At 36.5% G+C, this 16151-nt stretch overlaps 1 protein-coding gene across 7 annotated transcripts in view; it reads left to right on the top strand.

The window, feature by feature from the left end:
* The window catches only part of LOC123560798 (sodium- and chloride-dependent creatine transporter 1-like), a 42744-nt gene that overhangs the window by 23251 nt on the left and 3342 nt on the right, over nucleotides 1–16151 (top strand). For 6 of the 7 annotated variants that reach the window (XM_053552830.1, XM_053552833.1, XM_053552831.1 and 3 more), the window contains 9 exons: nucleotides 5689–5821; nucleotides 6520–6654; nucleotides 7091–7194; nucleotides 8270–8394; nucleotides 8857–8969; nucleotides 11073–11210; nucleotides 12376–12478; nucleotides 13249–13349; nucleotides 15045–15215. In XM_053552830.1, the coding sequence (XP_053408805.1) occupies nucleotides 5689–5821; nucleotides 6520–6654; nucleotides 7091–7194; nucleotides 8270–8394; nucleotides 8857–8969; nucleotides 11073–11210; nucleotides 12376–12478; nucleotides 13249–13349; nucleotides 15045–15215 (1123 nt within the window). Of the gene's footprint in view, nucleotides 1–5688; nucleotides 5822–6519; nucleotides 6655–7090; nucleotides 7195–8269; nucleotides 8395–8856; nucleotides 8970–11072; nucleotides 11211–12375; nucleotides 12479–13248; nucleotides 13350–14525; nucleotides 14658–15044; nucleotides 15216–16151 lie in introns of those variants that run through there. The other variant, XM_053552832.1, reaches the window with a different exon arrangement.

Below are 16151 nucleotides of genomic sequence, written 5' to 3'. Positions count from 1 at the left end.
CCTTCCAAAAGTATTAAGCAACATGTTTGTAACAGATGGACCGATACCAAATGAACAAAATTTGGACAATGCAATCACTATTTGCCTCCCTACATGATAAAAGCTGTTTATTTTATTCTTATGAACATGTTATACTCCCTGCTGCTGCAAACATCCCTCTAATTATAACATCTACTTATAAATGCAGAATTACCTACATTTTGTAAAGTACTCTAAATTTACTGAGTTTCATGCTTTAGAAGATAGTGGTAATTTGGCCAAGAAATGTTTCAAGGCTATTATCTAATGCCAGAAGGGTCAGATTTCCAGTATTTATGGTTACTGTTATCTCATTATTTAGATATTTATATCATTACACATGTGTGATATGGTACTTGATAAGAGCAATTAGCAGAAAAACTTCAGCTTCATCAAAACTATAGAAACAGAGAGAAAATTATGAAATTATATTTCACAGTCATATAAGTCTGCAATTAGTTTTATGTACAGGTCTCCTCACCATGTGATAATAAAATAAGTATTATTTAAATACATTGATGTATGATTATATTAGTTTCAACACCTAAAAAACTTACTTACTTTTATTTAGAGAAAATTCAGTGTCAAAAATATCATCAAACTTCAGAACTATTAATTGCACACTACAAGTAATGTGAAGGATATTCAAGCAGAGGATTATGATTTGAGAAAATGTTTTGTTTATGTGCATGTTCTTATATTAATATTAAATGTAACAATTCATCATATACCCTATTCATTATTTCAACAATAATATGAGAAATAGTACCTAAAATTTTAGATTATGAAAAACGATTGAAAAAATAAAGTTGGTTGCTGATATGTAATTTTTAAGACTGAATATAATACAAACATGACTAAGTCTTGATTTGATAGTGTAAAGCATTTATTTTTTCAGATTTTTTGAAACTTCTTATTTAATTTACATGTAGCTGCTCTTGCTGATAGTCCTTCCTATCAAGTCACTGATAAGTATTTAATTCCCAATTAACCGTGGATTATTGCGGGAAGAACTTATCTCAATGTAAAAAAGTTGTCAAATACATTATTATTGTGTGACATAAGAAAATGTTTTATTAAATTCAGAAGTACTATTTTAACTTAAATTTAGATATAGTGTTATTTGTATCACTACACACATTATAAATAAAACAAGAAAAAAACATTTTCAGTATTTACCATGAAAATTGACATCATAATGAAATGACTTATCACTATGTTTTTAACCAATCATTTACTTCATTATGCTTGTTAACTTGTGTCATGAAGTAAATACAAGATAGGATTAATATTTATGTCATTTATTTATCTCTAGTACTATGTCTATAACAATTGATTCAATATTTACCAATATAAATCACTAGTCAAATCAGGGTCTTTCAAAAAACATTTTGAGTGACCCTGGTCAAATAGATGTCCATATTATGATAAAAAAATGTCTGCAGAGGTCAAAATTTATTGAAGCCACCATATATTATACAGTTTCAATTAATTGAATTTGCAATATTACTATGTAAAATATAACAATAAAACTATGTTACACTTGAAGTAAAGCTAATCTTCATTATCATCAAGATCATATCCTAGTAACTATCAAAACCAAGTGTTGTATATAAATCTCTATGCTGGTCAAGTAAAATCTATATTCACTGAGTATCTATAACCTGTAGAGCAGAGATGTTACATGCATGAGTAACACTGCTGATAAGCCACTGCCTATATACCTGTCCATTCAATACCGGTAGTCGCTACCGGTTTCTTGGGTTTAAACTAAAGTCAAAGTATTAAATCCACATAATATTTAAATGAAACTTCAAAAAATTGTAGTACCATCTGTGGCATGTGATGTCAAAATTATTATTTGATTTCTGAAATAATGTGATATTTATTTCTAAAGCACTACATGTTCATTGTAAAAATACTTCGTTTTACCCAAGTGGAAACTGGCAGGTACTTGAAAATGCAGCTCTTTGATTGGTCAGTTAAAACTCCTGATGTCATGATAAAGTTAAGAATGTTCCTGATTTTGTATAGTTTTCACAATGTACTCTGCAAATGGATATTTTTATTACATTATGATTGTGACGTTATCACATCTTTTATTCTACTAACCAAATGATAACATGTATGCATTCTTTTCCATTTGTTATAGCATGAAATGATCTTGGCATTAACAGGTTATTTGTTTTTTTTTGTTCTTCCTCTTTTCACTACTTTTGGGTAAAATATTCAAGTGAAAACGTATTTTGAAACAATATACCTGAAAGGCAAATAAAACATTCTTGAAATACTCTTACACAGCGGATCTGCAGCATATTTTTAGCCCACCATCATCAGATGGCGGGCTATTCAAATCACTTTGCGTCCGTGGTCCGTCCGTCCTTCCGTCAACAATTTCTCGTTATCGCATCTCCTCAGAAACTAATGGGGGGACTTGACCAAACTTTGTCAGAATGATGTATTGGTACCCTATTGTGTCCCCCTGAAAATCAGACTGGTTCAACAATTTTTGAGGGAGTTATGACCCTTTGTTTATTTTTATAATTTACATAGATTTATATAGGGAAAAACTTTGAAAATCTTCTTGTCCAAAAGCACAGGGCCTAGGGCTTTGATATTCGCTATGTAGCATCATCTAGTGGTCCTCTACTGAGATTGTTCAAATTATTCCGCTAGGGTCAAATATGGCCCCGCCCTGGGGTCACATGGTTTATATAGACTTATATAGGGAAAAACCTTGAAAATCATCTTTTCCAAAACCACGGGGCCTAGGGCTTTGATATTTTGTATGTGACATCATCTAGTAGTCCTCTACTGAGACTGTTCAAATTATTCCGCTAGGGTCAAATATGGCCCCGCCCTGGGGGTCACATGGTTTATATAGACTTATATAGGGAAAAACTTTGAAAATCATCTTGTCCAAAACCACAAAGCCTAGGGCTTTGATATTTGTAATGTAGCATCATCTAGTGTTTCTCTACCAAATTTGTTCAAATTATCCCCCTAGGGTCAAATATGGCCCCGCCCCGGGGGTCACATGGTTTATATAGACTTATATAGGGAAACCCTTTAAAAATCTTCTTGTCCAAAACCTCAGGGCCTGGTGCTTTGATATTTGGTATGTAGCATCATTTAATAGTCCTCTACCAAGTTTGTTCAAGTTATCCCCCTAGGGTCAAATATAGCCCCGCCATGGGCGTCACATGGTTAATATAGACTTATATAGGGAAAAACTTTGAAAACTTCTTGTCTTAAATCACAGGGCCTAGGACTTTGATAGTTTGTATGTAGCATCGTCTAGGGGTCCTCTACCAATATTGATCAAAATATCCCCCTAGGAACAAATATGGCCCCGCCCAGGCCCGGGTCACATGGTTCATATAGACTTATATAGGAAAAACTTTAAAAATCTTCTTGTCTGAAACTGGAAGGCCCAGGCTTTTGATATTTGGTATGTTGCATTGCCTAGTGTCCTCTACCAAGATTATTCAAATTAGTTGGGGTCCCAAGTTTTACATAGACTTATATAGGGGAAAAAAATTAAAAATTTTCTTGTCTAAATGTTCAAGGTCTAGGCCATTGATATTTGGTATCATTGCCTAGTTGATCTCTAACAAATTTCCGAAATGAAATTTGACCTTAATTTTGACCTAGTGACCTACTTTCACATTTCTCAAACTACAGTCTTCAAATTTGAACCACATGCATAGTTTTGTATACCGAAATGAACTTTGACCTTGAGATTGACCTAGTGACCTACTTTCACATTTCTGTAGCTACAGCCTTCAAATTTGGACCACATGCATAGGTTTGTGTACCGAAATAAACTTTGACCTTGACATTGACCTAGTGACCTACTTTCACATTTTTGATGGTACATGCTTCAAATTTGGACCACATGCATATTTTTCTGTTCCAAAATGAAATTTGACCTTGATTTTCACCTAGTGACCTACTTTCATATTTCTCAAGCTACAGCCTTCACATTTGGACCACATGCATAGTTTTGTGTACCGAAATGAACTTTGACTTTGATCTTGACCTAGTGACCTACTTTCACTTCTCTGTAGCTACATCCTTCAAATTTGGACCACATGCATAGGTTTGTGTACCGAAATAAACTTTGACCTTGACATTGACCTAGTGTCCTACTTTCACATTTTTGAAGGTACAGGCTTCAAATTTAGACCACATGCATAGTTTTGTGTTCCGAAATGAAATTTGACCTTGATTTTGACCTAGTGTCCTACTTCCACATTTCTCAAGCTACAGCCTTCAAATTTGGACCACATGCATAGTTTTGTGTACCGAAATAAACTTTGACCTTGAGAGATTGACCTAGTGACCTACTTTCTCATTTCTCAAGCTACAGGCTTCAAATGTGGACCATATGCATACATTTGTGTACCGAAATAAACTTTGACCTTGACATTGACCTAGTGACCTACTTTCACATTTTTGAAGGTACAGGCTTTAAATTTAGAACACATGTGTAGTTTTGTGTTTCGAAATGAAATTTGACCTTGATTTTGACCTAGTGACCTACTTTCACATTTCTCAAGCTACAGCCTCCAAACTTGGACCACATACATAGTTTTGTGTACCGAAATGAACTTTGACTTTGATGTTGACCTAGTGACTACTTTCATATTTCTCAAGCTACAGGCTTCCAATTTGGACCACATGCATAGTTTTGTTTACCGAAATAAACTTTGACCTTGACATTGACCTAGTGATCTACTTTCACATTTTTTGAAGGTACAGGCTTCAAATTTAGACCACATGCGTAGTTTTGTGTTCCAAAATGAAATTTGACCTTGATTTTGGCCTAGTGACCTACTTTCACATTTCTCAAGCTACAGCCTTCAAATTTGGACCACATGCATAGTTTTGTGTACCAAAATGAACTTTGACCTTGACATTGACCTAGTGACCTACTTTCACATTTCTCAAGCTACAGACTTCAAATTTGGACCACATGCATAGGTTTGTATACCGAAATAAACTTTGACCTTGACATTGACCTAGTGACCTACTTTCACATTTTTGAAGGTACAGGCTTCAAATTTAGACCACATGCATAGTTTTGTGTTCCGAAATGAAATTTGACCTTGATTTTGACCTAGTGACCTACACATTTCTCAAGCTACAGCCTTCAAATTTGGACCACTTGCATAGTTTTGTGTACCGAAATGAAGTTTGACCTTGAGATTCACATAGTTACCTACTTTCACATTTCTCAAGCTACAGGCTTCAAATTTGGACCACATGCATAATTTTGTGTTCTGAATTAAAATTTGACCTTGATTTTTACTTAGTACCTACTTTCACATTTCTCAAGCTACAGCCTTCAAATTCGAAGCACTTGCATAGTTTTGTGTACTGAAATGAACCTTGAAATTGATCTAGTGACCTACTTTCACGTTTCTCAAGCTACAGCTTTCAAATTTGGACCACACGCATGGACCACATTCACACTTTTGTGTACCGAAATGAACTTTGACCTTGATTTTGAGCTAGTCTTGAAATTCGGAACCTTCAAAAATGGCTCAATGGTGGGCGCTAAGATAACTCTGTGATCTCTTGTTTATTTGTGTAAGAAATCTGTTAGCTCACAGTTTCTGTACATAATTATTACCAAGAAAGTTTCACATTTTCCCGTATTTTCAGGAGAAAAGTTTTACATATCTCTGATGGTATAGATAAACCTGGTTCCCTTGTGTGGGAACTAGCTGTGTCCCTGCTCATTGTGTGGATTCTCATTTATTTCTGTGTATGGAAAGGAGTCCGGTGGAGTGGAAAAGTAAGTAAAACGCGTGATTAACCTTTACCATGTTAAACTTCTTAAATGGATTGGTCCATCATTCATTTTGGGCAGTACCATTTATTATCTGAAGGGGTTTTCACCGAAAATTTACAGACAGAATAGCGAACAGTACAGACCATGATCAGCCTGAACGGATGTACAGTTTGATCTTGGTCTGCACTTGTCGCAAAGGCAAAATCACTTGCCGCCAGCAGGCTAAAGGCTAAATGTAGAACTATTCCAAGATGGTTATCTGCGTCAATATTAGAATTGTTTTGACATGAAGTTTTATTAATGCTATCAGTCTGAAAAATTGTTTTTTATCCACGCTTTAAGTGTGAAATTTGGATTAAGATTTTAAATACAAAGTATATATTAAAAGTTACTTAACCCTCACATGCTGGACACGATTAATTCTGCCTTTGCGACCAGTGCAGATCATGATCAGCCTGCACATCCGTGTAGTCTGATCATGACCTGCACTGTTCTCCATTCAGTCATCGTATCTTTTTGGTAAGCACCCCTTTTAAAAGTTAATGGGACTGTCCAAATTGAAAGACGGACAAGTTCATTGTAGAAATTTAGTAGGGTAAGGGTTAAATTATTCTCAAACTATTTTCTTGAAGATATTTCCTGTAATTGCTGCAAGTTTTGCAAACTGTAGTTGATACATGTTTAGACTCTGAATATTGCAGATCGTGTACTTCACGGCATTGTTTCCGTACGTCATACTCACCATTCTACTACTGAGGGGTGTAACACTAGATGGTGCAGCCGAGGGTATCAAATTCTACCTGAAGCCAGACTTTTCCAGACTTGGTGATCCTCAGGTATGTTTGTAACTGTGTTAAATCCTGTAAACATATGATGCGAAATTGGTATCAGCTTAAAATGAATATAAATTTCCTATATTTACATGCATTTTCATATCAAATTCGGAGACAAGACATTTTGTTTTTGGTTTCCGCGATTCAGTGATTGTATCACCCGCCGACTGTTTCCTTGTCATTACCACCTATGTAAATCTGTACTTTTTGAGTTTGTGATTTTTCCATATCACTCTTCGCAAATTCATTCGCACAAGTTAAATGTTATGTGAAGAACCGGTATTTCAAAATGAATGTTCGTCTGCGCGAAGAGTTTCTATATCTCATGATTTTAGTCAAAAATGATTTTTATGCATGTAAAATTTTACCGACTCGGCTCAAAATTTACTGCCACTGTTTTCAAATAAAAAAGCAATTAACGCCAGAAATAATTTGACAGGTTTGGGTCGATGGCGGAACGCAGATTTTCTTCTCGTATGCAGTTGGATTTGGTGCTATGGTAACGCTTGGAAGTTATAATAAATACAACAACAACGTCTACAAGTAGGCCTAATATATGTTTTTATTTCGTCATGTGACCAGATCTAGCATGCTGAAATAAGATTAATATTTAGTACTGTACATGTTTTGATGTTTGATTTATAATGGCCTAATTTTACAAAACCGTATTTAATACTGTTGCCACACAACGCCTTGTAGTTCGCAGCAGTTGATGATGTTGTCACTTCGACCAGTCTGTTACCAGCAACACTTCACGCTATTGCCACATCGACTTGTGGTTCGCAACAGTTTATGTTATCATGGCAAGACTTGATGTTTCTACAATCCCCACGCCTCCCTCCGAAAAAACAACTTAAGTTACTGTCTTCGCAACACTTACTGTAATTTCCTATTCAGTGTATAGTCTGCAACACTACTGTTATTTCCTGTTCAATGTATAGTCTGCAACACTTACTGTTACTTCCTGTTCAATGTATAGTCTGCAACACTTACTGTTATTTCCTATTCAGTGTATAGTCTGCAACACTTACTGGTACTTCCTGTTCAATGTATAGTCTGCAACACTTACTGGTACTTCCTGTTCAATGTATAGTCTGCAACACTTACTGTTATTTCCTATTCAATGTATAGTCTGCAACACTTACTGGTACTTCCTCTGTTCAATGTATAGTCTGCAACACTTACTGTTACTTCCTGTTCAATGTATAGTCTGCAACACTTACTGTTATGGTTTCTTCAGCGTGCATGTAGTCCGCAACACTATATGATATTGATATTTCAGTTTATAATTCGCAATGCTTAATGTTATTGCCTCGTCAGCATGCAGTCTGCAAATATTAATACTACTGTGTCTTCAGTCTGTAGTCCACAACACTTTTATTTACCACTTCAGTTTGTAGTTCGCAACGGTTTATGTCATTGTCGTTCCAGCTGGTAATTCTTAACAAGTCGTTTATTCAGAGTGATACCTTTAAACCATAATATACAGACTTGCTGATTACAGTTTTTGACTGTTCAAGTTATGGAATCGGAATTGTCCAAGTGGTAGTTACTTAGCATGCATGATAATTTGTATTCATGAAAGAAGAATTTGTTACTGTATGGTGTATGTTTTTAGGCATTGCTTCATCATATGCAGTATCAACAGTTTGACGAGCTTATACGGAGGCGTGGCCGTGTTCTCCGTCCTCGGATTTATGGCAAATCAACAAAATGTCACGGTTGCAGAAGTTGCTCAATCAGGTTTGTAATTTCAGTATAAGAAATAAATAAACTCTGTATATGTATATGCGTTTTGATACAAACAAAAAATTTAATATGCATAGCACTGATCTTTCAGAAATCAGACTGTTTCTTTTTTCGTCGTTTCGGGTTTGTTCGGACAATAACAGTTTTCCTTTGTCATGGCACAGCACCTCAGAATATGAAAAATATAGATTGTTTGTGATAAAATAAGGCATATTGTACTACACCAAAAGGTGGTTATAGTCGCTTCACATTTAAGATATGAAGCCGCCATGTCACTTAAAGTATTGTTTGAAATCAAACATTAAAAACTAACAACTAACAAACTAAAACGTATTTAACATATATAGATGATGTAAAACTGAAAAAGAAGAACAAACACATAATCTCCACCCCTATCACGCATTTGTTTTTGCCTTATGTCAGACTAAATCTGTGTTATTATATACTTCATTTCAGGTCCCGGGTTGGTGTTTATAACTTACCCCAAAGCTGTTACCCAGATGCCGGCGTCTCCAGTTTGGGCCATAATGTTCTTTCTTATGATACTCTTTGTAGGCATTGATAGTCAGGTAAGAACATTCTCCCAACATTTATGATCTGTTAAATAATTTTCTGACATAAGTTTCCTGACATTTATAAGCTGAAAACATATTTTTCTGCATTTGAAAATTAAGTTAACAATTTTCTTGACATTTATAAGCATTGCAGTATTGTTATAAACTTTTGTGAGCATTCATAGACGAGTAAGTTATGCTGTTACAATGAAATTTTCTTGTTTTTTTAGCTCACCTGTCACAAAGTGACAAGGTGAGCTTTTGTGATCGCGCGGCGTCCGTCGTCCGTCGTCCGTCCGTGCGTGCGTGCGTGCGTCCGTCCGTCCGTAAACTTTTGCTTGTGACCACTCTAGAGGTCACATTTTTCATGGGATCTTTATGAAAGTTGGTCAGAATGTTCACCTTGATGATATCTAGATCAAGTTCGAAACTGGGTCACGTGCCATCAAAAACTAGGTCAGTAGGTCTAAAAATAGAAAAACCCTGTGACCTCTCTAGATGCCATATATTTCACAAGATCTTCATGAAAATTGGTCAGAATGTTCACCTTGATGATATCTAGGTCAAGTTTTAAACTGGGTCACGTGGGGTCAAAAACTAGGTCAGTAGGTCTAAAAATAGAAAAACCTTGTGACCTCTCTAGAGGCCATATTTTTCATGAGATCTTCATGAATATTGGTCAGAATGTTCACCTTGATGATATCTAGGTCAAGTTCGAAATTGGGTCACGTGGGGTCAAAAACTAGGTCATTAGGTCTAAAAATAGAAAAAACCTTGTGACCTCTCTAGAGGCCATATTTCTCAATGGATCTTCATGAAAATTGGTCAGAATGTTCAGCTTGATGATATCTAGGTCAAGTTCGAATCTGGGTCACGTGGGGGTAAAAACTAGGTCAGTAGATCTAAAAATAGAAAAACCTTGTGACCTCTCTAGAGGCCATATTTTTCATGAGATCTTCATGAATATTGGTCAGAATGTTTACCTTGATGATATCTAGGTCAAGTTCGATACTAGGTTATGTGGGATCAAAAACTAGGTCAGTAGGTCTAAAAATAGAAAAACCTTGTGACCTCTCTAGAGGCCATATTTCTCAATGGATCTTCATGAAAATTGGTGAGAATGTTCAGCTTGATGATATCTAGGTCAAGTCCGAAACTGGGTCACGTGCGGTCAAAAACTAGGTCAGTAGGTCTAAAAATAGAAAACCTTGTGACCTCTCTAGAGGCCATATTTTTCAATGGATCTTCAGGAAAATTGGTCAGAATGTTCACCTTGATGATATCTAGATCATGTTCGAAACTGGGTCACGTGGGATTAAGAACTAGGACAGTAGATCTAAAAATAGAAAAACCTTGTGACCTCTCTAGAGGCCATATTTTTCATGAGATCTTCATGAATATTGGTCAGAATGTTCACCTTGATGATATCTAGATCAGGTTCGAAACTGGGTCACGTGGGGTCAAAAACTAGGTCAGTAGGTCTGAAAATAGAAAAACCTTGTGACCTCTCTAGAGGCCATATTTCTCAATGGATCTTCATGAAAACTGGTGAGAATGTTCAGCTTGATGATATCTAGGTCAGGTTTGTAACTGGGTCATGTGTGGTCAAAAACTAGGTCAGTAGGTCTAAAAATAGAAAAACCTTGTGACCTCTCTAGAGGCCATATTTTTCACGAGATCTTCATGAAAATTGGTGAGAATGTTCACCTTGATGATATTTAGGTCAAGTTTAAAAGTGGGTCACGTGCCTTCAAAAACTAGGTCATTAGGTCAAATAATAGAAAAACCTTGTGACCTCTCTAGAGGCCATATTTTTCAATGGATCTTCATGAAAATTGGTCAGAATTTTTTATCTTGATGATATCTAGGTCACATGTGCTCAAAAACTAGGTCACTATGTCAAATAATAGAAATAACGACGTCATACTCAGTTCAACACTGGGTCATGTGGGGATAGGTGAGCGATTCAGGACCATCATGGTCCTCTTGTTTTCTTTACCAGCATCGCTTGCATACTGGCATGTGTAAGTCTTATGAAATAATGCCACCAGAATACCTGCTTTTTATAAATTTTAATCTGAAAAAAGGAGAAAAAGAAAACAAACAAAATATTTACAGTTTGTTGGCGTTGAAGGATTCCTTACCCCGGTATACGACATGTTTCCACATATACTGTACAAGCCAATGAATAAAGTGATTGTTTCTGGTATATATTGTGCCGTGTCCTTTGTGATTGGGCTTTGTATGGTGACTGAGGTACGTGTAAAACATATTGTGTAATTGCTTTGCTTTAACCTTTACCCTGCTTAATGTCTAAAATGGACTGGTCTATCTTTAAATTTGGGCAGTACCATTTATCATTTCAAGGGAAGTTGACTAAAAATATACTGACGGAATAGTGAACAGTGCAGACCATGATCACGGCAGTGCAGGCTGGTCCTGGTCTGCACCGGTCGCAAAGGCAGATCCCTGCCGCCAGCAGGCTGAAGGTAAATTATATGTGAGAAAATGCTTGTGGATATACCAATGTTGTTTAATTGTATGTAAATGCATTTCATATATTATTTGCAACAAGAGCAACTGTTACCGTTCAAACTTTTGACAACGCATGGTCAAAACATTTGGTCTTTGGTCAATATCACTTACCACATTCATTGAGTGTCAAACCTGTGATTGATGACAATGATAATTTGATAGACAATCGCACTGAAACCTATCAAAATGATTAGACAAGACCAGTCTGCTACATAGGCAACACTAGTTTTCTTCTAACCTCTCAACAACTATGAACAAATAACAAAAAAGAGAAGTAGATCTATTTATTTTGCATAAATACCCACCTGAACTTTGTTTAGGGTATAGGTAGATGGTCAACCGTCCGTGGTCCTGCGTCAACATTTTATTTAAACATTTTCTCCTCTGAAACTACTGGTCAGAATTACATCAAACTTCGTCAGTAACATCCTGGCATAGATCTCTATCGAGTTTGACCAAATGGTTCACCTTGGTCCCTTTTAGGGGCCACTAGAGCTTAAAATAGAAATACCTTTAAAGTACTTCTCCTCATGAACCGCCTGATGGATCTTCATGAAACTTGTTTATAGGAACTGTTTTAAATTTACAGAATATATTGATTGGCTATAAGTTTATTTTCAATTAATATATTTACATTATAGCTTTCAGCCACAGTTGATACCACTTTTGTAATGTTTATTTTTTGTATTCTAAGAGCCATAATTTAACACGTGGAGACAATTTTGACCATCATATTGAAGATATTTTCAACTTTCAAAAACACTTGAGACATGTTAAAGAATGCTGTAAAACATGCAAAATTTTCTGTCAAAATAATGACTTAATTGTTTGAAAATCCCTGCTACAGAACTGATATATCAACTAGTTTAAAATATTTCTGTTTCAGGGAGGGATGTATGTGTTTCAACTGTTTGACTATTACAGTGCCAGTGGACTAGTCCTTCTCTGGGTCTGTTTCTTTGAAGCTGTCGTCATTGGATGGGTTTTCGGTAATAACCTGATAAAACTGAAATGTCGCATCTCTCAGAATCATTTTATGTATATACGTGTTAGATTAAAATGATATAGATAACAGGTGGATATAACAACAACAACAAGAAATTTGCCTCATATTTTAAGGTGAAGGTTTTTGAGTTAGCATTGGTAGTCGACGCAAGTTCCAACCTAGATTGGGCGGAACAAGTTTTTTCTTGTCGAGCCAACGGCAGGTGTCATATTTACCTCCACAACATCCAGTCTAGGTCGAAACGGCTGGAAACAGAGCCAGTTTTAGAAATCCACCCAACACTGAACATTAGTCTGGATATCAGCAACAAACGGGGGTGAGCCTCTGACCCAACTTTGTGAATCAAAATAAACACGCGCCTTTAATTTGATCTTCGCAGGTATTTCACAGATTTTTTGTAAATATGCTAGTGAAGCAATATATACATTAACAGTTGAAATCAAAACATTTGTAACTGTTGAGCAGCGCACCAGGACTAATAAAATGATCTCGTTAGCAACAAGTTGATCAAGTATTTATTCAAAAAGGTGGTCGATAAGCCACAGTTTAAAATAGTAAAAGTCGCAGTTTATATTGTTACGAAGATTGTTGTCATTCGCAGTTTCTCGGGCATATTTGGTTTAAACAATATTTTATTCAACATAATTGCATTTGTTACAATGTTACATATATCAACTTATAGGATTAAGTAGGAAGCTTACAGCTTTTTTAGAAACTCTCTCCTCTCATTGCATATTTGTATTTTGATTTCAGGGGCAGATAAGTTTGTGGATGCTGTCGAACATATGACCGGACATAGAGTGTCTGTCTGGTTTGTCATTTGTTGGAAATTTATTCTCCCAGCATTATCAGCAGTAAGTACGAAAATCGATTTCCTTTGTTCTTATGATTGTTAAGATGTCTTTTAAGAGGTAATAATCTTATCATATTATCTTAAATAAGATGTTCAAACAAGAGGGTCATGATGACCCTGGATCGCTCACCAGAGTAGTCAAACTGATGATTTTTAGAATTTTTTTGGAAAATTTTCCGATGTACAATCAAGTGACTCCTGGGGCGGGGCCAGTTTTACCCCGGGGTCATGATTTGAAAAATTTTTGTAGAAGTCTACTAGGCAATGCTACATGTCAAATATCTAAGATCTATGCCCTCTGGTTTATTTTTAGAAATTTCTTGAAGATTTTCCTATGTGAAATCAAGTGACCCCTGGGGTGGGGTCAATTTTGACCCCGGGGTTCATGATTTGAACAAAGTTTGTAGAGGTCCACTAGGCAATGCTATATGTGAAATATCTAAGCTCTAGGCCTTATGGTTTATTTTTAGAAAAATTTTGAAGATTTTCCTATGTAAAATCAAGTGACCCCTGGGGCGGGGTCAATTTTGACCCCGGGGGTCAAGATTCAAACAAATTTTGTAGAGGTCCATTAGGCAATGCTGGATGTGAAATATCTAAGCTCTATGCCTTCTGGTTTATTTTTAGAAAATTTGAAGATTTTTCTATGTACAATCAAGTAACCCCATGGGGCGGGGTCAATTTGACCCCAGGGGTCATGATTTGAACAAATTTTGTAGAAGTCTACTAGGCAATGCTACATGTGAAATATCTAAGATATAGGCCTTCTGGTTTATTTTCAGAAAATTTTTGAAGATTTTCCTATGTAAAATCAAGTGACCCCTGGGGCGGGCTCAATTTTGACCCCAGGGTCATGATTTGAACAACTTTAGTAGAGGTCCACTAGGCAATGCTACATTTGAAATATCTAAGCTCTAGGGCTTCTGGTTTTTGAGAAGAAGATTTTTTAAGATTTTCCTATGTAAAATCAAGTGACCGCTGGGGCGGGGTCAATTTTGACCCCCAGGGGTCATGATTTGAACAAACTTGGTAGAGATCTAATAGGCAATGCTTCACACCAAATATCTAAGCTCTAGGGCTTCTGGTTTTTTAGAAGAAGATTTTTGAAGTTTTTCGTTTCGGTTGCCATGGCAACCAGAGTTCTGCATGGAATTCAATTCTTTGAACACTTTTGTAGAGCTTCACCCAAGGAACATTCCTGTGAAGTTTGGATGAAATTGGCTTAGTGGTTTATGAGGAGATGTTGTTTAAAGGAAAGTGTGGACGGACAGACGGACGACGGCCGGACGGTGAGCGATCACAATAGCTCACCCCGAGCACTTTGTGCTCAGGTGAGCTAATAACAAAACAGCCATAACATGGTTTTCTTTGCCATCCATTCTAACAGTTCAGAAAATATTTCACACTCAAAAGCTTTAATGGTGGAACTTTGCGCAAGTTGAACAGTGGACAAATTGTTGTTTTCAGTATGCAGCAATTTGATATTTCCATAGAATACAAATATGCTAACACATATAGTGCCAAAGTGTAAAATGCGTAAATTGATTATGTATGTCACTAAAATGTGCAAATGTGTATCATCAAGAATTACGATTCTATAACTGTAATTTTAAAGATTTTTTCCTCGTGGTTTAGACACGTGTCGCTCCGACATCTCAAGCTGATTGCAGGAATTTCATTTAACTTCTGTTTTCAGGCAATATTTCTGTTCATGCTGATAGATTTCACACCTCTGAAATATAACAACGTGTATGACTATCCCGATGCAGCCCATGCTCTTGGTATCTTGGTTGCTCTCATTTCTATGATATGCATCCCAGTTGTATTCACCTTCAAAATCGTCAAGGAAAGGGGGACTTTAAAACAGGTAACTATTCTGTTAAATTAAAGGGACTTTGGTTTGATTTTCAGTATAAACCTGTGTGGTAACGCTGGACATATAGGTAACCTTTGGTCATCAAAGTATCATTTCATGGTCATTAGCGTAAATAGTTGTAGAAAATACTTAAGCCACATTTACATGAACACTACAGGTAAAACTTTTGGTCATAATGGTAACACTGGTTTTCCTCTGCACAGAGGCAATTCATATTTCTCTTGAAAGTAACACTTGAAATCTATAAGTTATTACCCTTTTGTACTAGCCTCACTAGTTTATCCCCACTTGCAAAGCATTTCCCGCCTTCCCTTCCCTTATCGACCTTAAACCATAAATGTGTATTGGTGAAATGCTGTAAGGACTTTTGATGACCATGTGGTGCCCTAATGGTGCAGTAAGACAACCGAAAGGCAAGCGTTCTTTTACATAATCACTTCATTGTTTTCTTATGACCCAGTGCTACTTTGTGGTTGCAAACTTTTGGTCAAACGTAAAATGAGCCGCGCCATGAGAAAACCAACATAGTGGCTTTGCGACCAGCATGGATCCAGACCAGTCTGCGCATCTGCACAGTCTGGTCAGGATCCATGCTGTTCACTTTCAAAGTCTATTGGAACTAGAGAAACCATTAGCGAACAGCATGGATCCTGACCAGACTGCGCGGATGCGCAGGCTGGTCTGGATCCATGCTGGTCGCAAAGCCTCTATGTTGGTTTTCCCATGGCGCGGCTCAAATAAATACTCTTCAGCAATGCCAAGAATATTATTGATGTAATTGAAGAGCCAACTTGTATTTGCAAAATCTTTTTGCAGGAAGTAAATAGTAATTATTGCACGCAAAATTATCATTATTTTTATACGCCCGTTTGAAAAACGTAACGTATAATGGGAACGCCCCTGGCGGGCGGGCGGGCGGGCGGGTGG

The sequence above is a fragment of the Mercenaria mercenaria genome, chromosome 10 (genome assembly GCF_021730395.1).
Source record: "Mercenaria mercenaria strain notata chromosome 10, MADL_Memer_1, whole genome shotgun sequence".
NCBI classification, from domain to species: Eukaryota; Metazoa; Mollusca; class Bivalvia; order Venerida; family Veneridae; genus Mercenaria; species Mercenaria mercenaria.
The sequence above is the reverse complement of the archived record's forward strand: the minus strand, read 5'-3'. Positions and strand labels throughout refer to the sequence as shown.